The sequence below is a fragment of the Hyperoodon ampullatus genome, assembly GCF_949752795.1.
Source record: "Hyperoodon ampullatus genome assembly, chromosome: 8".
Taxonomy (NCBI): Eukaryota; Metazoa; Chordata; class Mammalia; order Artiodactyla; family Ziphiidae; genus Hyperoodon; species Hyperoodon ampullatus.
The window spans coordinates 55267966-55293469 of record NC_136921.1 but is presented as its reverse complement, the minus strand read 5'-3'; the positions used below and the strand labels follow the sequence as shown (position 1 = coordinate 55293469).

The window sequence follows — 25504 nt, the reverse complement described above, 5'->3', positions numbered from 1 at the left end:
TGGTCAACTAATAAAGGAGGCAAGGATATATAATGGAGAAACGACAGTCTCTTCAATGAGTGGTGCTGGGAAAACTGGACAGCTACATATAAAAGAATGAAATTAGAACACTCCCTAACACCATACACAAAAATAAACTCAAAATGGATTAAAGACCCAAATGTAAGACCAGCCACTATAAAACTCAGAGGAAAATATATGAAGAACACTCTTTAACATAAATCACAGCAAGTTCTTTTTTGACCCACCTCCTAGAGTAATGGAAGTAAAACCAAAAATAAACAAATGGGACTTAAAGAAACTTAAAAGCTTTTGCACAGCAAAGGAAACTACAAACAGACAACCCTCAGAATGGGAGAAAATATTTGCAAACGAATCAATGGACAAAGGATTAATCTCTAAAATATATAAACAGCTCATGCAGCTCAATATTAAAAAAACAAACAACCCAATCACAAAATGAGCAGAAGACCTAAATAGACATTTCTCCAAACAGGACATACAGACGGGCAAGAGGCACATGAAAAGCTGCTCAACATCACTAATTATTAGAGAAATGCAAATCAAAACTACAATGAGGTATCACCTCACACCAGTTAGAATGGGCATCATCAGAAAATCTACAAACAATAAATGCTGGAGAGGGTGTGGAGAAAAGGGAACCCTCTTGCACTGTTGGTGGAAATGTAAATTGATACAATCACTATGGAAAACAGTATGGAGATTCCTTAAGAAACTAAAAATAGAATTACCATATGACTTAGCAATCCCACTACTGGGCATATGCCCAGAGAAAACCATAATTCAAAAAGAGTCATGTACCACAATGATCATTGCAGCACTATTTACAATAGCCAGGAAATGGAAGCAACCTAAGTGTCGATCGACAGATGAATGGATAAAGAGGATGTGGCACATATATACAATGGAATATTACTCAGCCATAAAAAGGAATGAAATTGAGTTATTTGTAGTGAGGTGGATGGACCTAGAGTCTGTCATACAGAGTGAAGTAAGAAAGAGAAAAATAAACATCGTATATTAATGCATATATGTGGAATCTAGAAAAATCGTACAGATGAACCGGTTTGCAAGGCAGAAATAGAGTCACAGATGTAGAAAACAAATATATGCACACCAAGGGGGGAAAGCAGGAGGGGGCTGTAGTGGTGTGAATTGGGAGATTTGGATTGACATATATACACTAATATGTATAAAATACATAACTAATAAAAAAAACAAGGTCCTACTGTATAGCACAGGGAACTATATTCAATATTCTGTGATAAACCGTAATGGAAAAGAATATGAAAAAGAATGTATATATATGTATAACTGAATTGCTGTGCTGTACAACAGAAATTAACACAAAATTGTAAATCAATTATACTTTGATTAAAAAAAAGACTGAATGCAAAAAAAAAAAGAAGAAAGAAAATATATACACACCCCAATGTTCATAGCAGCATTATTTACAATAGCCCAGGTATGGAAACAATCTAAGTGTCCATCAACAGATGAATGGATAAAGAAGATGTGGTACAAAAGGGGAAACATGGCAGGGAGGGATAAATTAGGAGCTCGGGATTAATATACACACACTACCACATATAAAAGAGATAACCAACAAGGACCCACTATATAGCACAGGGAACTATACTCAATATTTTCTAATAACCTATATGGAAAATGAATCTGAAAAAGAATGAATATATGTGTATGTATAACTGAAGCACTATGCTGTACACCTGAAACTAACACAACATTGTAAATTAACTATACTCCAATAAAATTTTTAAAAAAAGAAAAAAAAATTGTGGATCTGAAGTTTTGGCCTGTGAATATCACCAGGGTTTAGCAAAAACATCATGACCTATTATTATCCCACCAAAGACTGGCAAAGCTGCAAAGCAATAGCTGAGAGTAATGCTAATGCCTTAAATTTTAATCATATTTCTCAGTTAGGCTGATAGTCCGATCAAAAGGGGGTAATTGTTAAAGAGAAAAAACGCAGTCCCAAAATGGTGTTACATGTGCAAACTTGGTAGCAAACACAGATTTAATACCTAACCTAACTGCAGTTCAACCTTCTCCAGAAATGTACCAGTCTAGAATTTGCTGGTCTGCACCAGTGAGGTACTTTGCCATACAGGCCCTTTGCAACCCCTGAGGAAGAAGGGAAAATATGCATGATCAACCCCAACATCACCTCCCTTCCGACAAAAAAGTAAGTCCTGGCTTCAAAATCCTTTCTTTTGTTAATAGCTCCCTTACCCCATCCTTCTTCCTATATAAACCTTCCATTTTGTACAACCCCTTGGAGCATCCTTCTAGTTGCTAGATGGGATGCTGCCCGATTCATGAATCACCTAACAAAGCCAATTAGATTCTCAAATTTACTAGGCTGAATTTTTTAACAATACTCAAATATTGTATCTCTCTCTCTCTCTTCCCATTTTTATGTTGGTTATTTATGTCAATTATATCATTTTTTTTGTGACAATACTGTCCATTTTCATTGACCTAAAACCACTGAATCTTTCAAATTCTTCACTATCCTTTACTCTGTATATACATGCAGCTAAACATTCTGATTTTTCCATAAAATGCCTTTTATGTATATTCCTTGTAATCCATTCCCAAAGTTGCTACTGTGGTACAGGCTTTCAAAACCCTTTGCAGTATAATTATAAAGTCTTAATGACTCCCACCCCAGTCTTCCTACTTTCAGTTCCTACTTTCAATATCTTATTAAGAGGTTAATCATCTTATAAATGTACTGAGTTTAATTGACTATAATAGATTTTTAATTCTCATTCTTCATGTGTCTGTGTTAAAAGATTGCTTTGTGTCCCACTATGTGAATCCTTCAACACACGGTTGGCCTAAAAAAATCACCTGTTTTGCAACTTCTGAATCTACAGTCAGCCCTTGGTGTATGAAAGCCTTTGGTTCCAGGACCCTCATTCGGATACCAAAGTCCATGGATGCTCAAGTCCCTTATATAAAATGGCATAGTACAATCGGCCCTCTATATCCACTGGTTAAACCAATGCCTAATCTGTGGATTCAAACAACCATGGATTGAAATTTGATCCACAGTTGGTTGAATCCTTGGATATAAAACTCATAGAAATGGAGGGCCACCTGCATACTTACTGAAAAATATGGAGGGCATATAAGTGGCCCCATGCAGTTCAAACCCATGTTGTTCAAGGGTCAGCTATATTCAAATCCAGAGCAAAGGTCTGTCTGAATTTTGATGCTCCTCTGTTAATTTTTAGGGCTTCTCTAAAGTGGGGGGCTCCTTCACGTCTTGCTGCTACTAGAAGAATGTTGAAGTTTCTGTTTTCTTTAGAAATGCAAATTAAAATGTAAAAACATAACTTCCTTTTGACACAATCTTAACATTGCCCCTGGGCCAAACAGAAATGAATACCTTGACCTTAGTAACCTGAGAGCTAAGGGAAGCCAGGAGATTCACATCTATCTGAAGATACTGAATTCTCATTCTGAACAAGAGAAGGTTAATCCTATTACATTTACACAGTTTGCAGTAGACTTTGAAATTCATATTAACATTCCTGAAGGAGAAGATAGTTTTGTAACTAAGAGCCATGCAGTCAGAAGAGAAAATTATTGCTCCTAGTTTAGCAAATAACTGCATTCCTCAAATGAAAAAAAAAAATACCCCCTTCCCATCCCCACTCCTCATTTCATCAGGGAAATACCTGCTGGTGATGTGGGTAGCGGGGAAGCAGACAGAGGAGTTACTCTGTGCTTTGCGTTATAACTTACTATGTTAAAAACAGAGAGGCTGGCATGAGACAACATCTCTGAATCTTAGTTCACATTATGTTACTAAAGCATCATGCCTTAGGTCACTCACTTCCTTTAATATTTATTTCTAATTTATTGCCAATTTTTGAAAAATGTACAGATTTTACCTGCAGCAACCATGAAAGCCACGAAGCTAATCCTACCCTAAAACATGAAAAGGAGATGAAAAATAACTCTCAGAATCATTATTCACTTATTAAAATGCAATCTGTGCTATAAGTCCCACACTTCACTCTCTAAACCAATGCCTATGGTATTATAAAACATATTCTTTTGTTAAAATCTGAGGATATTTTCACTTAGAGAGTTGCCCTACATTGTTAATTTAATTTCTATACTCTAACCTGATCTTTCTTTTATTTTCACACTTTAAAAAATTATATTTAGAAGAGATTTTTTAAAGTTCCTTAGAATATTTATAATGAATCATTTTGGTATCAGGGACTGATTAATAAGATAAATTAGCAAAGAACATTATGTCCTCCAATTGGTTTTTCTAATGTTGAAGTCAGAACTGGTTAGAGATCCCTCCAAGAATGATACTTGATACAAAGAATAATGGGGTCTGATCTTTTTTCCTATGAGATGAGCACTCAGTTATCAAAAATGAAAACATGAAAGTTATTGAAAATAGTGTTTCTCACTGCCTAGATTGTAAACCCTAGTACATTGATTTGGGGTCACAAGTGGTGTCATGCACTCCCTTCTTGAAATAGACTGGAAAGGTATCACCAAATATATTCGCTCATTTAAGAAACAGTTACAGGGCTTCCCTGGTGGCAGAGTGGGTAAGAATCCGCCCGCCAAGGCGGCATACATGGGTTCGAGCCCTGGTCCAGGAAGATCCCACATGCGCAGAGCAACTAAGCCCGTGTGCCATAACTACTAGGCCTGTGCTCTAGAGCCTGTAAGGCACAACTACTGAGCTCGCGGGCCACAACTACTGAAGCCTGCATGCCTAGAACCCATGCTCCGCAACAAGAGAAGCCACCGCAGTGAGGAGCCCTTGCACCGCAATGAAGAGTAGCCCCTGCGTGCTGCAACTAGAGAAAGCCTGCGGCCTGCAACGAAGACCCAATGCAGCCATAAATAAATAAATAATTAAAAAAAAAGAAAGAAACAGTTACATCTATGGATGGAGTTCTGGAGGTAGCTAGAGTTACTCCTGAGTCTCCTGGAAATGCCCACAGTTCATAGCTATGTAGCTCATTTTTGTTCAAATCTTGAAGCAAATGGAAGAAGTTACCTTTCCCGTCTCCCTCCCTCACCAAATATGGAGATGACAGTGGCTGTCTTTGTCTTAGACTATTTTTCAGTCATAGTTGAATCCTGTATGTTTGTTTTTCTCTCTGAATCCACTGAAACGACTTCTTGCTGGAACTATGTAGATGAATATGACAGAAAATAAACCTGTGCAACTTCTAAGGTTAAATGACTATGACTGCCTCCATGTGGAGAATAAAAAGTCCAATCATCCAGACTCTCAAAATGCAAGGATACTTGTAAACTTAACTTCTTCCTATTTCTAACTCCCTGCCTTTTAAAAATAGAAGTAATCCAGAACTTATTCTGAAAGTGGATGACTTTGCCCAATTTTTTTTTTTTCTGGAAGAGCACCTTTTAAAGAGATCCCTTGATTAAGAGGTACAGACTGCCAGCTATAAAATAAATAAGTCATGGGGATGTAATGTACACATAGGGAATATAGTCAATAATATTGTAACAACTTTTTATGGTGATGGATGATAACTGGTCTTATTGCTGTGATCATTTCATAGTGAATAAAAATATCAAATCACTATGTTGTACACCTGAGACATACAATACTGTATATTAATTATAACTCAACTTAAAAAATAAAGCGATCCTTTGAATGAAAAGAAACACACAGATTCCATCAAAACTACTGTGGAAGAAGCCTATGCCTCTCACAGTAACAAAAACCAATTTAAGGAAGAACAAAAAGATTTGACAGAAGATTCGAGATCTTCTTACTTTGGTCCACATAAACATTGTTCAGTGAGAACAAACCAAAAAAAGAATGCAGGTACTTCATGGAAGTCAAGGATATCTAAGGCAGCACAATTTTGATCTCCAGCACCTACTCTGTATCCATTACAGTGTCATAGATGTCAAGTCTCTCTGCTGTGATAGAGTATACGCATAAACTTTTGAATGAGAGGAAAGCACTATCCTAAAGAAAAATACTGGCAAGTCCATTAAGCCAGTTTTAAAGTAGTCACTGTGAGTAGCAAAACAAGAATCAGATCATATCCATAGACAAATTCACTCCCCCAGCATCCTCACTTTTTCTTGTTTTAGTACTGATATTCTACCCTATGAAGGACAGATACATCAAAGTATGTTGCAATATTTAAGTTTCTTCCTCTTATATTTTCATTTGCCATAGAAGCTGAGCTATCGTCCCTTCTTAATTCACATAAAGCACAAGAAGCTGTGCAGAGAGAATACCCAGCTCTCCCTGAAGGACTGGACAGCTAGGACAATGGAACCCAAATTCCCATTTCCTTGAAGATGGTATAAATGCTTAGTGACAGCTGTAATTCTATCTGCCCTTCTGTGTTCTTTTCTTTTTCTTCTTTTTTGATTAGAAAAGTATTAAAGTATTATATAAATGTATTCTTACTGTAAGTCAATTAACCGGGTCAGCAATATAAACACAATGAGATAAAACAAGGAGCACTTCTGTTTGGGGCAGTTTAATGGCTTAGAAATCATAAAAGGCCCTTTCTAATGAAAAAGAAAAAAAAAACACTGGATCAAATATATATCTTCTAAATGGATTGCTGGGCTGGCCCAGAGGAAAGGAACCCATAAAGCACAAAACAAAGTAAAAACTTGGGATGCAAGGTAAGCAAGAGAGACAACCTTTATCCTCAGGGTTTCTATTAAATTTTGGAGAACCAAGTTTCCACTTTCATGACTTCAAGAACTGTTATGCAGAACCTCATAAAATACCCCATACTAGAAGTGATGACCACAAAGGCTGGCCCTCAGTATAAGGGTAGACTGGAAATAGACATGCCAAGTAACATGTCTTGGCAAGACCATTTACATGTCTACCATTTAACATTGGGTAGTGAGAGGACCAAAATCTCTTGTGAGAATTTATAATCCCAAACTGGCCTGAATTCATGCCTCCCTCTCTGATTTAAAAAATCCTGAAATAGAAATTTAAATGGAAAGTGTTTCCAGCTTGGTCGGGCTTCCATGGGACTGAAGGGTGTAAAAGCTGCCTGACCAGAATGCCCAAGCCGGGGAGGAAGGGACTGAGGGTCTCCTAATTCCTTCTTCAGACTTTCCTTTGATCCTTCTGACTTCAGTATAGCCCCTTGCCTCCACCCTCCTCTGCCTGCTGTCCTAAGTCCACAACCTCTCTGGTTCTAACATCCACAGAGAATAAACCTCCAGGCTCCCACAAAAATAGCGATAGGTCGGAGCCTGACTCTGCAAGGTGAAGGGCTGGGTGTGGAGAGTGTTCACTGCTCTTTAGTCAGGCTCTCAAAAGCTCCTGATTTTTCTCCCATCCCCTACACACACGCTCACACGTGCACACACACACAGCCTTGCCCACTTCCTTTTGCAGAGGTGGTGCCTTTCCAGAGTTGTCCAGGCCAAATCATCGTTTTTCTTCAGCCTCCACACCTTCAACTGCGCCAACACTTAGGTATAATCCTGCTCTGCAAAGTACTTTCCCTATATCTCCATCCACTTTCTACATCATACAGTATGATTGAGGTTACAGATGGCCCTAACTTACTTGAAGGTGAGCTTATTGCACTTCTTATTTTTAGGAGCAATTTTATAAAGGGGATCTCACTGAAGGTTACTTTTTTGTTACTCTTTCATGTTTTCCTTGCTGGTTTTGAAGTAATTTTAGAGAAAAGATGGGAGTAGAAATATCTTGGCTCCACTGTCTTAAAATTGGAGACCTATTCTACTGCTTTAAAAGTGTAAATTTCTCAACAAGTAAACACAAGGAATTCTCTAATGGTGGAGTCTAACTTGGGAAAAACTCAGGTATTTACTTTGCCTACTTTAAAGGACGATCTGGCCTCCAGCCAGAATCCATTTAAAATACTTCTAAGACAGAATAATTTACCGTTATAGGATAAGATTCCACATAGTTTAGGAGCAATGTCTCTGCAGAATGTACTAAATGGCTTTGAAGTGAAAACAAACCCTAATGATACTCCAGTATCACAGAGCATCAAAGTCCAGGTCACCATATAGAGTTAAGTTGTGCCCTGCACAAAGGTACCATTTTTAAAAGACTATTTATGTAGACTTTGCTGATCTAGATATTTTATAGCAACTTTGCAGCAGAAAGCAAGCACAAGTCTTATAATAACAAGATTATATTATTATAATTTTCTGACATATGGAAGTAAAATGTTTTCAGGAAGTGCTCCCTTCTTGTAAATTACAGAATCACTGTATAGCCTCCTAGCAGCCCTGAATCAAACTACCTTGCAAATCAAATTTACATTTGCAAATGTTCCCACAGGGACATCATTTCCAAGGTGTAACTATTATGGACTGAATTCTAACCCCTAAAATTCATATGCTGGAGCCCTGACCCCAAATATTAATGTACTTGGAGAAAATAAAGACGGCCAGAAGCAGTCTGCTCTAATCTGGCAAGGCCAGCAATATACTCTCACTGTCCTTCCTCGGGGGCCTATCAACTTCTAGCCCTATTTCATATATTAGTTTGCACGGATCTGATCACTTTTCCTTCAACAACATATCACATTGGCCTTTACATTGGTGACTATCTTGATGGGACCTAGTGAGCAAGAAGAAACAACTACTCTGGACTCATTGGTAAGACATCTTCATGTCAGAGAGTGGGAAATAAAAAAATTGAGAAAATTCAGTAGCCTTCGACCCCAGTGAAGTGTCTAAAGGTCCAGTGGTGTGAGGCATGTTGAGATATCCCTTCTAAGGAGAAGACAGGTTGCTACATCTGGCTCCTCCTACAACCAAAATAAAGACACAACATCTATCGTGCCTCTTCGGATTCCAGGCAACATAGTCCTCATTTGGGTGTGTATTTACTCTAGCCCATTTGCCAGGCGATCTGAAAAGCTGCTAGTTTTGAGTGGGATCCAGAAAAGAAAAGGCTCTGTAACAGCTCCAGACTGCTCTGTCACTTGGGCCACTGAATCCAGTAGATTCAATGGTGCTTGAAGTGACAGTGGCAGACAGGGATGCTGCCTGGAGCCCTTGGCAGGTTCCTATAGGTGAATTGCAGTTTAGGTCCTTAGGATTGTGGAGCAAAGCCGTGCCATCCTCTGCAGGTAGCTTTACTCCATTTGAGGGACAGCTACAGCCTTAGTAGGGGCTGAATGCTTAACCATGGGCTACCAGAGTTACCATGCAAACTGGATATTATCTGACCCATCAAGCCACAAGGTAGGGTATACACGGCAGAACTCCATCATCAAATGGAAGTGGTATATGTGTGACTGAACCCGAGTAGGCCCTGAAGGCACAATAAGTTACATGAAGAAGTAGCCCAACTGCCCATGGTCCCCACTCCTGCTAAACTACCTTCTCTCTCCCAGCCTGCATGTATGTCCTCTTACGGAGTCTCCCACAATCAGCTGACAGAGGAAAAGAAGACTTGGGCCTGGTTTATGGATGATTCTGCATGATATGTGGGCACAACCCCTAAATGGACAGCTGCAATACTATAGCCCTTTTCTGAGATACCCCTGAAATACAGAGGGGAAGGGAAGCCTTCCCAGTGAATAGAACTTGAAGCAGTAAACCTGGTTGTTCACTTTGCTTAGGAGAAATGGCCAGATGTGGGATTATGTACAGATCCACAGGCTGCGGCCAATGATTTTGCTGGATGGTCAAGGACTTGGAACCTGATTGGAAAATTGGTGACAAGGAAATTTAGGGAAGTGGTACGTGGAAAGACTTTTCTGAATGGCCAAAAATGTGAACATATTTGGGTCCCATGTGAATGCTCCCTAAAATGTGACCTGGATTGAGGAGGATTTTAATAATCAAGTAGATAGGATGACCCATTCTGTGGATACCAGTCAGCCTCTGTCCTCAGCTACCCCTGCCATTGTCCAATGAGGTCATGCACAAAGTGGCCATGGTGGTAGGAAGGAAGGTTATGCACGGGCTCAGCATCGTGGACTTCCATTTACCACGGGTGACCTGGCTACACCCACATCTGAGTGTCCAATCTGCCAGCAGCAGGGGCCAATGCTGAGTCCCCAGTATGGCGCCATTCCTCGTGGTGATCAGCCAGCTACACGGTGTCAGGTTGATTACATTGGACTATTTCCATCATGAAGGTGTAGTGTTCTGTTCTTACCAGAATAGGTTCTTACTCAAATAGGATAAGGATTTGCCTTTCCTGCACATGATGCTTCTAGCAAAATTACCTACCATCCATGGACTTACATAATGCCTTGTCCATAGTCATGGTATTCCACACAGCACTGCTTCCGATAAAGGAACTCACTTCACAGCAAGTGATGTGTGGCAATGGACCCATGCTCATTGAATTCATGGTCTTACCATGTTCCCCACCATCCTGAAGCAGCTGGCTTGATAAAATGGTGAAAAGGTCTTTTGAAGACTCATTTATAGTACCAATTAGGTGGCAATACCTAGCAGGGTGGGAAAAAGTTTTCCAGAAGCATCCAATATATGGTGCTTTCCCTCCCATAGCCAGGATTCACAGGCCCAGGAGTCAAGGGTGGGAATGAGAATGGCACAACCTATTATTACCCATAGTGATCCACTAGTAAAATTTTTGCTTTCTTTTCCTCTGCAATCTTATGCTCTGCTACCCTATAAGCGCTTATTTCCAAAGGGAGGAATGCTTCCACTAAAAACACAGCAATGATTCCACTGAACTAGAAATTAAAACTGCCACCCACCCACACTGGGCTTCTTATGCCTGTGAATCAACAAAGAAGGAAGTTACTGTGCTAGCTGGGATGACTGGTCCTGATTAATACAATAACCTATCCAACAGGAAGAAAAACAATTCTCAATATGCCTTTTAGTTGAATTATGAGACCAGCGATATGCAGTTGGTCCTACAAGGTCTGATTTTGCTACGTACATCCCTTTAGTAACAGAGTGGTCAGATTTTTAAGAATAAAGCATTTCTTCTCATTCTGCACTTTGGTCTGAGTGCTCCCTGGTTGCAAACTGTCTTTTTGGTGTGTGCACAATAAACTTTTACTAATTAAAAAAAAGAATAAATATAATGAAAAAAAAGAATAAAGTACTTTTTATCAAACCTCATATCATTGGCATCTAGATTATGAATGAAACAAAACAGTGAGCAATCTGATGAGTTTCTGAGTGGTTTTCAGAGATTTCAAAATGCCACACCTTCTAGACATTGATGATAAAAGGCACTTTTACTCAGATCCAGAAGCCTATTCACAGCATCTTCCAGAAATCTTAATGGTTCCTTTCTATGTATATTACATGTAAAACATACTCTAAGTATGTGTATAACGACCAGGTTTAAGTCATGATTATTATGATTAGTTAATTCATTCAACAAATATTTAATGAGCACCTAAAAAGTACAATATGTACTATTGGGTCCAATCTTGACACATCCTTCATTCCTTGACTAATATCCAACATGCATTTGGACCATCAGCACTGGTGTAGGCTAACGGCTGAGAACAGATATTTGCTTACATTGCATTAGTCCTTAGGTGCACTAGTTAGTTATGGTTAAACTATCAGCATTAACTAATGCCAAACTTAAACTCAAACAGTAATAAATATAAATAATCCAATCCAATAAGATCACAACTTATTCAAATATAAAACTGGGCAACAGTTTATAAGAGCAACATAATTTTGAATTACATTTGAATAGAAAAACTTTTAAAATTCCCTTACCTCTTGTTTGCACCCCCTTTCCGCAGGTTTCACTGTTGCCCATTATTCCCTGCCTGACAGACTCTGGCACTAAGATACAGGGGCTCCATTTCTGTGGCCTCCACCTGTGATGACAAAGAATAGCAGACTAGAAATTTCACCATGACAAACATACAGAAGAAATATTTGAAATAGGTGAATTTGAAATCCAAAAACATAAAGGTAGTAATTCAATAAAAATGGATTTGAAACCAACGTCATAAAAGGGAGCTCTGGCACACACTAGGGATGGTAACAGTCCCTCTGCCCCAGATCCATGGTTAATGCAATAATTCCACTTTTTAAAATGTGGACATTTTGCACACAAAGTGGCCATAAAAAGCATTAGAAGCATAGAACAAATCTAGAAGGCTTAGCTCTTTACGAACTAAAAATTGTTTAAAGAAAAACAGTAAAAGAAAATAAAAGAGAGAAAATCCCTTTGTCCCATTGGAGCATTAGAGAATCAAGGTTTGAACACGTGAAAATTTTGGGTGCAAGCTTTCACACTTGATCTTCTGCTTCAAATTTTTCACAAGGTGTTTCCTAGGACTTTGGCATAGCTCAAATGTCTCAATAGGTTATAGAGTAAAAGGGAGGTGGGGGGCCATGGGGACTTATCTTATGTGATAGTTCCTCTCAGGGAAGAGGAATGGATCTGTCTCTGAGGAATTACCAATATTTCTTCTCCACAGAGGAAACAGTATCTAAGGAATCCTTCTGGCTTTCCAGTGTGTGTTTCTTGTAAGGTGAACAAAACTCTACTTTTATGACCCACAGGACAGACTATGATTTAAGCCCTTAAACCTGTGTCTTCAGAATATTCCAAAAAACCCAAACTCTAAATGTAACCACAGATTCTCCTCTTTCACTAGGTATATTTTTACCCTTTTTCACATGTGCCAATACCTCTGATAAGAGATGTTACTTCAAAAAATGAAACAGAAACATGAAGCAAAAATATTACTGACCAGTTTTGCAAGATGAAACAATTCAGAGATCTGTTGCACATCAACGTGCATGCAATTAACGCTACTACATTGTATACTTAAAAATGTTTAAGATGGCAATCTCTGCTGTACAGCAAAGTGACTCAGTTTTACACATATACACATTCTTTTTTTTAATATTCTTTTCCATTATGGATTAGCAAAACATTGTAAATCAACTATACTTCAATTAAAAAAAAGTGAATTTAGCAAAAAAAAAAAGTTTCAGATGGTAAGTTTTATGTTATGTGATTTTACCACAATAAAAAAGAAGTCTCAGCAAAAGAAAAAAATAACATATATCAGAACATGGAGCAAACTTTCTTTGCTCAGGAAAAGTCACTTCAAAGGATTCTCTTACTCATGTGAACATAGATTCATACAGCGCGTGGAGATCACTTAACATAGCCCGGCTTTAATCTCTGCACTCACCACCACCTCTCCCCCATCTAGACTAGGTGAGTCTCAGGTGTCTTGAACAATTGGAGGTAAGTGAGGCAGTGGTGGTGTTAAGGGATAGATAACAGACCATCTTTCAGAATCAAGCAAAGTACATTAAAATATAAAAGTAAAAAATACATATCATTGAACTCATTCAAGTGGCCTCCATAATGAGAATAACCGAAGCGCTAGGGAGAAATCAGGAAACAGGTAAATAGAAAAACCTGTCACATTTAAAGAAATCACCTATTACTTTTAAGTAGTAGAAATTTACTTTGTAGATGCATAGACGCATTAAGCATAGTTCCAAAACACAGAAACTGAAATGGTAGGGGGTTTAATTTAGCTTTTCAACTAGGACATGTCATTCACTCAGATCCCTCAAGTTTACAAAAGACTTTCTAAAGTGAGACCAAGGAATACAATCTAGCTTAAGCATGCTAAATAAAAGGAAGACATGTCCAGGACTCTCTTGCTAGACTCTTAGTTTTAGAAGGATAAGCCTGGGCTCAGAGATGTTAAGTGACATGTCTGAGATCGCACTCGTCAGGGCAGGCCAGCTGTCAGTCCTAAAGCCCTCAATGCTCAGCCACAGACTCCTGGGGACACCCTACTGCCAATTCTATACAGGGGCACATCGCCCATGCTGTCTTCCCTTTTGCTTATATCAGCCACTCCAAAATGTGCCTCAATTGCATAGATTATTTTGAATTCAAGTTACTTTAAAAATGGTTAATGTAAGAAGGACACTCTGACCTGCCCTTCCATCTCCCTGAAAGCAGGAAATAGATCTCTCCTGTGAAAGGTGCCCTCCCTACATCTGAAGGTAGAAGGACGCCCTTATCCCAGAGATAGGGTATTCGGGGCTATATAAACAAACCTTGTTACTATTTAAACTTACTACCCCAAGCCCAAACTCTTTCATGTCAAGATTGAGCACCCAAAACCTACGTTTCTTCATCCTGTCAATTCTTCACAGATTTATTGTTGCTCTGTCTAAAAAGTATAAAAGTTGCCTGCTTTGGCCACTTCTAAGGTACAATTTCTATGGGACCTCCATGCATATGAATTAAAATTTGTTTCATTTTCTCCTGCTAATCTGTCTCATGTCAATTGTATTATTAGGCCAGCCACAAGAACTCAAGAAGCGTAGAGGGGGAAATTTCCCCTCTCCAACACTTACTAACTTAACATGGTGGGAAATGCTCAAACTTACAGAAAAATTTTTATAGGCATTTTGATTCTGTTTTAATTTGGTAAACATGAGAATGTCTCACCTTAATGGAATTAGAAAAAGAAGAATCAGAAGAAAATGATAAAGGTCTACATTAACTTGCCTCCCTAACAAACCAATGAGGGGAAAGCAAAATCTAAATTGGAAACATATTATGCAAAATTCAAGGATGTTTGACTAAGGGCATAGACTCACGCTGGTAACTTGGACACATGTTAAACGACGCATCAGGAGACATGATACAATCATCCCATCCATGTACAGTGGAACTGATTTCTGGGGAAAATGGCAGGAGGTCACTGATGGAAACTAGTTCAAATATGAGTGACTAAATTGAAGTGCAACACGAGAGTAAAGAGAGTGGACAATAGGAAGGAGAGCCCACTAACAGTTTCCAGGATTTTCTCTGATTATAATAGCACTGGGTTCATAAAATGTCTAAAAATATTTGATTTGGCTAATTTTTTCAATTGGCTACCTTCCCTGAGAGCTCTTCTTGCTGAGCTCAGAAGTCTCCATATTTATACGTGGTACAAAAGGAGGGATATTGACAGTGTTCCCACAATGGCCCTGTGGATAATGAGCAAAAACTGGTAGTCTGGGCTTGTTCCAGTGTTTATTCACATCCTCCCCAAACTGGTCATCGGATAGAAACAATGGGAGGAAAGGATGATGCAGTTGATCATAATTTGGACTTCTTCAATGACACTCTAAGCTTTAACGAGCGGGAGGTCTTCTTAAAAAACGAAACAAGGGGAATTCCCTGGTGGTCCAGTGGTTAGGACTCTGCAGTCTCACTGCCGAGGGCCCAGGTTCAATCCCTGGTCTGGGAACTGGGATCCCGCAAGCCGCATGGCCAAAACAAAAACAAAACCTATTTTTCTGAGTAGATTAGCCCTTGAATCCCATAGCTTTAAGATACAGTTTCTTGAATAATCAAGAGAAACACTAGACATTTTTGCTAAAGGCATTTTTTTTTTTTGCAGTACGCGGGCCTCTCACTGTTGTGGTCTCTCCTGTTGCGGAGCACAGGCTCCGGACGCGCAGGCTCAGCGGCCATGGCTCACGGGCCCAGTCGCTCCGCTGCATGTGGGGTCTTCCCGGACCAGGGCACGAACCGGTGTCCCCTGCATCGGCAGGTGGACTCTCAACCACTGCACCACCAGGGAAGCCCGCTAAAGGCATTTTTAAGTGTGCTGATAACAGCGCAATTTTTAAGACCATGGTCTTGTTTTCACAAATAAGTAAAACTCAACAGTGATTGAATTTAATCCAGAAGTACTTTAAAGCAGTGTTTCAATCCAATGTTAAAAGAATGGAAGGTTATGACTAAACACACAAACCTCAGGTATTGTTTTTATAAATAGTAATCACCAACTTGCCAAAGGGGCACATATAGGTAATATATCATTTTCTTCTTCTAAAAACAAAAATATCTCCATAGGTTAAACTTTTTTCTAAGATTTCTTAAAATGTGTATATGACAAAAATTGCAAACCACAACCATTTTTGAACTAAAATACACAATTATTATAGAAGTATACATTTGTTCTTAGTTCTTGATTAAAGGCTTTAGGATGAGAACAATAGAATGAGGTAAGTTGTGAGTGTGTGTGTGTTTGCAAGTAAGGACCTCCTGAATCTCTCCGGATCCGGATCCTGAAAATTGACTGCCTGGGTGGCGGAGCTCCAGCAGCTCAGCTACAATCAAAACATGATTGTTTCTTTTTTTCCCCTGTTAATTAGACTTTCATATTCTTTACTCTTTCAAAATCTATTCCAGATAAGAGGGGAAAACAGTGAGATATCTGAAGATAAACAATGCTACTACCTCTTTGTATTTCTGACTACAAGTATTTCATATAATAATCATATATTATATGAAAGGAAATAGGTCATGACTTATTCTAAGGTCTAATGATTATTTAAAAGGGTAATTAATTACCGATATATGGGGCACAATGACACATCTTCACACTCTCGCTCTTCAAATAAGGTATCTGGGCATTCGTGGCCTCCGTTGGCTGCTTCTTGGATGATAATCCTGTATCGAGACTGTTTTATTGTGGCATTTCCTGAAGTAAAGAAAAAATAAAATTATAGTGCCCTTTTATGTGGATGCAGAAAAAAGTCCAGGGTTAGGGAGCAATTGAAAAAAGAAAAAAAAAAAAAAAGAGAAGAAATAAGAACCTGTGGAAAGACTACTTGGGAAATGAGAATAACAAGCAAAGACCAGGGATTAATACACAATCTTACTTCTATGAGGAAGACACGTCACACTTAATAATTGTAATTTCAAATCTATATGTTCTAATATGTGAAGACTGTTTCCCACTGTCTTAATATATTTTAAATTAATCAGAATCTATATTACGTTTGGCATAAAAGTTCTATGGCATAATCTGAGAAACTCCAGAAATGCTCTTTAATCTCAAAACAACAGCTCAGGGGGCTAATATTTTACTATTAGCAATTCACTCCCTCAGGGGGGACACTTCCTTCTTTAGGCTACTTTTTACTCTGCAAATACCCTTATTAAAATTAATACATTAGTAGCATATTTATTTATAGGTATTAGTTTATTTGATTTCTTATTCCTCATAACCTGAGATAATATGGGTATAACTGGAATTTAGAGAAGAGGCACTAAAATTATGACAGAATGAAACATAGACATATGTCTTGCTGGTGATTCTGCTGAGCTGCAGAAGTGGTAACAGGCGCCTCGATAAAAAGACAGCTGATGTTCACTTTAACATGGGAGGGCATTCATTTCATAATCTTTAGATGCCTTCTAGTCAACAGCAACTACCAAAATCAATGATGCTGTTTAGCAGCTATTTTAATTACCATGTGTAAGATATTGCACTTGATACGCAGATACAAATTCTTGAACTTACAATTAAACAGAAAGAAGAGGGGGGCAGATAGATACGCAACTAGTTATGAGACGCTGTAGAGTAAAAAGCTTCAGACAGTGGTACAGTGTCAGGACAGTATAGAAGAAAATGTAATCATTTTTAACTCTGGAAATCTAAGGCAGCTCCTTGGAGAAGGCAGATTTTATTCTGGCACTTGAGGGCTAAGTAGAAAAAAATTTTTTTTTCAGAAAGAGAAAGACAAATACCGAATGATATCACTTTATGTGGAATATAAAATATGACACAAATGAACTTTTATGAAACAGAAACAGACTCACAGACATAGAGAAGAGATTCGTGGTTACTAAAGGGGGACTGGGGGGAGGGAAGGATTGGGAGTTTGGGATTAACAGATGTAAGCTCTTGTATACAGAATGGATAAACAAGGCCCTACTGTATAGCATAGGGAACTATATTCAACATTCTGTGATAAACCATAATGGAAAAGAATATATTAAAAAAAAAGAATGTATATATATGTACAACCAAATCACTTTGCTGTACAGCAGAAATTAACACAACCATATTTCAATTAAAAAAAGAAAAAAAAATTTTAAAGCCTGAAGCCATTTCAGGTCAAGGGAACAGTTTGAGAAAAGGCACTAAGATATAAGGGTGCATGGACTTTACAGAGAAGGACACATAATTGCATTCAGGAGGAAGATGTGTGTGTGTGTGTGTGTGTGTGTGTGTGTGTAAGGCTTGTGGGCCAGTGCTTCTAGGGGCTGGGGGAGAAGCACAGAGAGGGTTATAAAGAATGGAGAGAAGGGGAAGCATAGGAGAAAACTGAAAAAAATTTTAGGTTTAAGACAGATAATGGGGACTTCCCTGGTGGCACAGTGGTTAAGAATCCACCTAGGGGACACAGGTTCAATCCCTGGTCTGGGAAGATCCCACATGCCAAGCAGCAACTAAACCCGCGAGCCACAACTACTGAAGCCCGTGTGCCTAGAGCCTGTGCTCCACAACAAGAGAAGCCACCGCAATGAGAAGCCCACGCACCACAATGAAGAGTAGCCCCTGCTCGCCACAGATAGAGAAAGCCCGCACACAGCAACAAAGACCCAACGCAGCCAAAAATAAATTAAAATAAATTAATTTTAAAAAGAACCTAGGAGACTTATACCAAAAAAAAAAAAAAAAGACAGATAATGGACATAACCATATAAAGAAGAAAATTTCTAGAAAGCCAGTACACTAAGTGGAGCAAAACAAAAGGACAAAAAAGGAGCTTTTATTAATATTATATATTCACATGGTTTCTAAAAAATTGTAGCACAAAAAGACTTACTATAGTGAGAAGCAACTGACCTATAACCCATTCCCTGTCCTCCTCCTCCCAGAACACTCTGAACTCTTTCTGTATTTAGTTCTTCTGTGGTTACCTCCAAATCTATAAATAATATGTTCATGTCATCGCTTCTCATTTTATTAACTTTAGACATCTATTGATTTTCTGCTATAACTGATGAGTATTTACTCTGCACCATCTTTCAATTTTTTATAATTGTATCGCTATTTTTATGCCTCTCCCAGTTATTTAAAGGCTTTAAATAACCTGTATTTTTTTCCATCCCACTCCTCATTCCCGTCCTCCATCAGATCAGTCAGCAGGGTTCTAAAGAGTCTTCCTGGGTAGACGAGCTTCCTCGTCTATTGCCACCCACTTCCTGCTAAGTTAGGTCCTGGCTTCCCGTGCTGCATCGCCAGTTTCTCTGCTCTTCAGTCTTTGTCCACTGAATCTTTCATAAATGAGTTTAGATCTCTCACCCACTGGTGGTCCTCTCCTTTTGTTTTTGACAAGGAACTGGGGCTTTTAAAATTCATTTCTACCACTTTAAGAGATTATGAAAAGGGGAGACCAACACACTTGTATATTTCATGATCCTGAACTGAGTTAAGGAGATGCATGGGGTCTTTTCCATTTACTTCAGTTTTTTGGCTCTTCTTTAACTTGTTTTGTACCGAGAGATCTGACTATAGAAGGTATGTATTAGTGGCCACCTTGTGCATTGGCTTCTGGTTGGCTTTGGCCCTAAGTGATTTGGGGCACATAGTGGAAGGAAAAAAAGTTGATAAAAGGAGGGAGAAGGAGAAAGAGAGAGAGACAGAGACAGAGACAGAGAGAAAGAGAGAGAGAGAGAGAGAGACAAAGAGAGAGATATCAGGGTATTTATTCCTCCAGATCTCATCCTCTGAATCAACTCACAAAGCCACAGTTCCTATGGAGTGGTGCTCTCCTGCAGCTACTTTCTCTGAGTTCTTCTAACTGCTCCTACCTGTATCAACTTTCAGGCTCCCAACTTTCCCTAGCAAGGTACTGTCAGTTTACATTAACCCCATCCACTCCTTTGTAAACAGTTCCTTCATTGAATTTTCCCCAGTTACCCCATATGAGTGGGACACCGATTTCCTGCCAAGACATGCTTATAAAGTCAAAGGAGAGTTGCTACTATTTGACAGAGAGGAATGGTATAAGTGGCCCCTTTTAAATGTAGTTAAAGCCCAGTGAGGACTATGGAAAAAGAAGCTTAAGAAGAAAGAAAAAGTGTAATTAAAACAGTTCTGTATAATAATATATTAATACAATCTATCTTAATTTGGGTGGGGACAATCCAGATAAATAATTGTGCCTTTAGGAAAAAGAAAAAGTCTCTTCCACCACTGTCAAATAATTCCAATTACACTGTACTTACTCTGAAAATTATTGTTTACCCTCAGTTGTATACATGAATATGTGTGTGTGTGTGTGTTTTGTCCAAGTGTTATCTTAGGAGACCGGAAATAAAGATTGAAGACAATAGGAAAAATTAAAGGGTTGACTTTACGCCACATTGAGAGAGAGCATGGATCAATGCCTCTCCCTTCACAGGGCATGCACAAGCGTGCACACACACACACACCACACACAGTGAACACTCACACATAGAGGTATTCTATTTATGGTGTAATCCCAGATCAAATAATTCACAGTTTGGGAAAAATAGCTGCATTGATTATCATGCCCTGTAGATGTTCAGGTGAAGGCTGAGAAGGGTGGGTTCTATGGGCAAAACAAACTTTTAGAAATGAGCTCAGGTTTTTTAAAGAGAAAACTGATTGGCACTGTACAGCAATTAAGAAATATTTACGTGTCTTTGAAGAGAGAGAGAAACAAGGGAGGATCCTGATGAAGGGAAACGCCAACAGGATCTGGGAGACACCTGTTAAGAGTTTCTAAGTGAACGTGTGTCTGTTTCCTTTGCCTTGAACATTGGAATGGTCATATTCAGCATTCAGGTTTTTGCTTTGTTTTGTTTTGTTTTTTTAACATCTTTATTGGAGTATAATTGCTTTACAATGGTGTGTTAGTTTCTGCTTTATAACAAACTGAATCAGTTACACATATACATATGTCCCCATATCCCCTCCCTCTTGCATCTCCCTCCCTCCCACCCTCCCTATCCCACCCCTCTAGGTGGTCAAAAAACACCAAGCTGATCTCCCTGTGCTATGCGGCTGCTTCCCACTAGCTATCTATTTTACGTTTGGTAGTGTATATATGTCCATGCCACTCTCTCACTTTGTCACAGCTTACCTTCCACCTCCCCATATCCTCAAGTCCATTCTCTAGTAGGTCTGTGTCTTTATTCCTGTCTTACCCCTAGGTTCTTCATGACAATTTTTTTCTTAGGTTCCATATATATGTGTTAGCATACTGTATTTGTTTTTCTCTTTCTGACTTACTTCACTCTGTATAACAGACTCTAGGTCCATCCACCTCACTACAAATAACTCAATTTCGTTTCTTTTTATGGCTGAGTAATATTCCATTGTATATATGTGCCACATCTTCTTTATCCATTCATCCGATGATGGACACTTAGGTTGCTTCCATCTCCTGGCTATTGAAAATAGAGCTGCAATGAACATTTTGGTACATGACTTTTTTAATTATGGTTTTCTCAGGGTATACGCCCAGTAGTGGGATTGCTGGGACGTATGGTAGTTCTATGTGTAGTTTTTTAAGGAACCTCCATACTGTTCTCCATAGTGGCTGTATCAATTTACATTCCCACCAACAGCGCAAGAGTGTTCCCTTTTCTCCACACCCTCTCCAGCATTTACTATTTCTAGATTTTTTGATGATGGCCATTCTGACTGGTGTGAGATGATATCTCATTGTAGTTTTGATTTGCATTTCTCTAATGATTAATGACATTGAGCATTCTTTCATGTCTTTGCTGGCAATCTGTATATCTTCTTTGGAGAAATGTCTATTTAGGTCTTCTGCCCATTTTTGGATTGGGTTGTTCGATTTTTTGCTATTGAGCTGCATGAGCTGCTTGTAAATTTTGGAGATTAATCCTTTGTCAGTTGCTTCATTTGCAAATATTTTCTCCCATTCTGAGGGTTGTCTTTTGGTCTTCTTTATGGTTTCCTTTGCTGTGCAAAAGCTCTTAAATTTCATTAGGTCCCATTTGTTTAGTTTTGTTTTTATTTCTATTTCTCTAGGAGGTGGGTCAAAAAGGATCTTGGTGTGATTTATGTCATAGAGTGTTCTGCCTATGTTTTCCTCTAAGAGTTTGATAGTGTCTGGTCTTAATTTAGGTCTTTAATCCATTTTGAGTTTATTTTTGCGTATGGGGTCAGGGAGTGTTCCAATTTCATACTTTTACATGTACCTGTCCAGCTTTCCCAGCGCCACTTATTGAAGAGGCTCTCTTTTCTCCACTGTATATTCTTGCCTCCTTTATCAAAGATAAGGTGACCATATGTGCGTGGGTTTATCTCTGGGCTTTCTATCCTGTTCCATTGATCTATATTTCTGTTTTAGTGCCAGTACCATACTGTCTTGATTACTGTAGCACTGTAGTATAGTCTGACGTCAGGGAGCCTGATTCCTCCAGCTCCATTTTTTGTTCTCAAGATTGCTTTGGCTATTCGGGGTCTTTTGTGTTTCCATACAAATTGTGAAATTTTTTGTTCTAGTTCTGTGAAAAATGCCAGTGGTACTTTGATAGGGATTGCATTGAATCTGTAGATTGCTTTGGATAGTAGAGTCATTTTCACAATGTTGATTCTTCCAATCCAAGAACATGGTATATCTCTCCATCTATTTGTATCATCTTTAATTTCTTTCATCAGTGTCTTATAATTTTCTGCATACAGGTCTTTTGTCTCCTTAGGTAGGTTTATTCCTAGATATTTTATTCTTTTTGTTGCAATGGTAAATGGGAGTGTTTCCTTAATTTCACTTTCAGATTTTTCATTAGTGTATAGGAATGCCAGAGATTTCTGTGCATTAATGTTGTATCCTGGTACTTTACCAAATTCATTGATTAGCTCTAGTAGTTTTCTGGTAGCATCTTTAGGATTCTCTATGTATAGTATCATGTCATCTGCAAACAGTGACAGTTTTACTTCTTTTCTGATTTGGATTCCATTTATTTCTTTTTCTTCTCTGATTGCTGTGGATAAAACTTTCAAAACTATGTTGAATAATAATGGTGAGAGTGGGCAATGTTGTCTTGTTCCTGATCTTAGTGGAAATGGTTTCAATTTTTCACCATTGAGGATGATGTTGGCTGTGGGTTTGTCATATATGGCCTTTATTACGTTGAGGAAAGTTCCCTCTATGCATAATTTCTGCAGGGTTTTTATCATGAATGCGTGTTGAATTTTGTCGAAAGCTTTCCCTGCATCTATTGAGATGATCATATGGTTTTTCTCCTTCAGCTTGTTAATATGGTGTATCACATTTATTGATTTGCACATATTGAAGAATCCTTGCATTCCTGGAATAAACCCCACTTGATCATGGAGTATGATCCTTTTTATGTGCTGTTGGATTCTATTTGCTAGTATTTTGTTGAGGATTTTTGCATCTATATTCATCAGTGATATTGGCCTGTAGTTTTCTTTCTTTGTGACATCGTTGTCTGGTTTTGGTATCAGGGTGATGGTAGCCTCATAGAATGAGTCTGGCAGTATTCCTCCCTCTGCTATATTTTGGAAGAGTTTGAGAAGGATAGGTGTTAGCTCTTCTCTAAATGTTTGATAGAATTCGCCTGTGAAGCCATCTGGTCCTGGGCTTTTGTTTGTTGGTAGATTTTTTTTTTTTTTTTTTGCGGTACGCGGGCCTCTCACTGTTGTGGCCTCTCCCGTTGCGGAGCACAGCCTCCGGACGCGCAGGCTCAGCGGCCATGGCACACGGGCCCAGCCGCTCAGCGGCATGTGGGATCCTCCCAGACCGGGGCACGAACCCGCGTCCCCTGCATCGGCAGGCGGACTCTCAACCACTGCGCCACCAGGGAAGCCCCTGTTGGTAGATTTTTAATCACAGTTTCAATTTCAGTGCTTGTGACTGGTCTGTTCATATTTTCTATTTCTTCCTGGCTCGGTTTCGGCAGGTTGTGTATTTCTAACAATTTGTCCATTTCTTCCAGGTTGTCCATTTTATTAGCATAGAGTTGCTGGTAGTAATCTCTCATGATCCTTTGTATTTTTGCAGTGTCAGTTGTTACTTCTCCTTTTTCATTTCTAATTCTATTGATTTGAGTCTTCTCCCATTTTCCTTCATGAGTCTGGCTAATGGTTTATCAATTTTGTTTATCTTCTCAAATAACCAGCTTTTTGTTTTATTGATCTTAGCTATCATTTCCTTCATTTCTTTTTTCATTTATTTCTGATCTGATTTGTATGATTTCTTTCCTTCTGCTAACTTTGGGGGTTTTTTGTTCTTCTTTCTCTGATTGCTGTACGTGCAAGGTTAGGTTTATTTGAGATGTTTCCTGTTTCTTGATTTAGGATTATATTGGTATAAACTTCCCTCTTAGAACAGCTTTTGCTGCATCCCATAGGTTTTGGGTCATCGTGTCTTCACTGTCATTTGTTTCTAGGTATTTTTTGATTTCCTCTTTGATTTGTTCAGTGATCACTTCATTATTAAGTAGTGTATTGTTTAGCCTTCATGTGTTTGTATTTTTTACAGATCTTTTCCTGTAATTGATATCTAGTCTCATAGCATTGTGGTCGGAAAAGATACTTGATACGATTTCAATTTTCTTAAATTTACCAAGGCTTGATTTGTGACCCAAGATATGATCTATCCTGGAGAACGTTCCATGAGCACTTGAGAAAAATAGGTATTCTGTTGTTTTTGGATGGAATGTCCTATAAATATCAATTAAGCCCCTCTTGTTTAATGTATCATTTAAAGCTTGTGTTTCCTTTTTTATTTTCATTTTGGATGATCTGTCCATTGGTGAAAGTGGGGTGTTAAAGTCCCCTACTATGAGTGTGTTACTGTCAATTTCCACTTTTATGGCTGTTAGTATTTGCCTTATGTATTGAGGTGCTCTTATGCTGGGTGTGCAAATATTTACAATTGTTATATCTTCTTCTTGGATCGATCCCTTGATCATTATGTAGTGTCCTTCTTTGTCTCTTCTAATAGTCTTTATTTTAAAGTCTATTTTGTCTGATATGAGAATTGCTACTCCAGCTTTCTTTTGATTTCCATTTGCATGGAATATCTTTTTCCATCCCCTCACTTTCAGTCTGTATGCGTCCCTAGGCCTGAAGTGGGTCTCTTGTAGACAGCATATGTATGGGTCTTGTTTTTGTATCCACTCAGCCAGTCTGTGTCTTTTGGTGGGAGCATTTAATCCATTTACATTTAAGGTAATTATCGATATGTATGGTCCTATTCCCATTTTCTTAATTGTTTTGGGTTTGTTATTGTAGGTCTTTTCCTCCTCTTGTGTTTCTTGCCTAGAGAAGTTCCTTTAGTATTTGTTGTAAAGCTGGTTTGGTGGTGCTGAACTCTCTCAGCTTTTACTTGTCTGTAGAGGTTTTAATTTCTCCATCAAATCTCAATGAGATCCTTGCTGGGTAGAGTAATCTTGTTTGTAGGTTTTTCTCCTTCATCATTTTAAATATGTCCTGCCACTCCCTTCTGGCTTGCAGAGTTTCTGCTGAAAGATCAGCATTAATGTTATGGGGATTCCTTTGTGTGTTACTTGTTGTTTTTCCCTTGCTGCTTTTAATATGTTTTCTTTGTATGTAATTTTTGATACTTTGATTAATATGTGTCTTGGCATGTTTCTCCTTGGATTTATCCTGTATGGGACTCTCTGTGCTTCCTGGACTTGGTT

General features: G+C 38.6%; 1 protein-coding gene across 1 annotated transcript in view; it reads right to left on the bottom strand.

Annotated features, from left to right (window-relative positions):
• Positions 1 to 25504, bottom strand: part of THSD7B (thrombospondin type 1 domain containing 7B) — a gene marked incomplete at both ends in the record, with an annotated part of 801311 nt that overhangs the window by 376549 nt on the left and 399258 nt on the right. Inside the window, 2 exons of the mRNA XM_079709630.1 lie at positions 11764 to 11867; positions 16391 to 16520. Coding sequence (XP_079565756.1) covers positions 11764 to 11867; positions 16391 to 16520 — 234 coding nt within the window. The remainder of the gene's footprint in view (positions 1 to 11763; positions 11868 to 16390; positions 16521 to 25504) is intronic.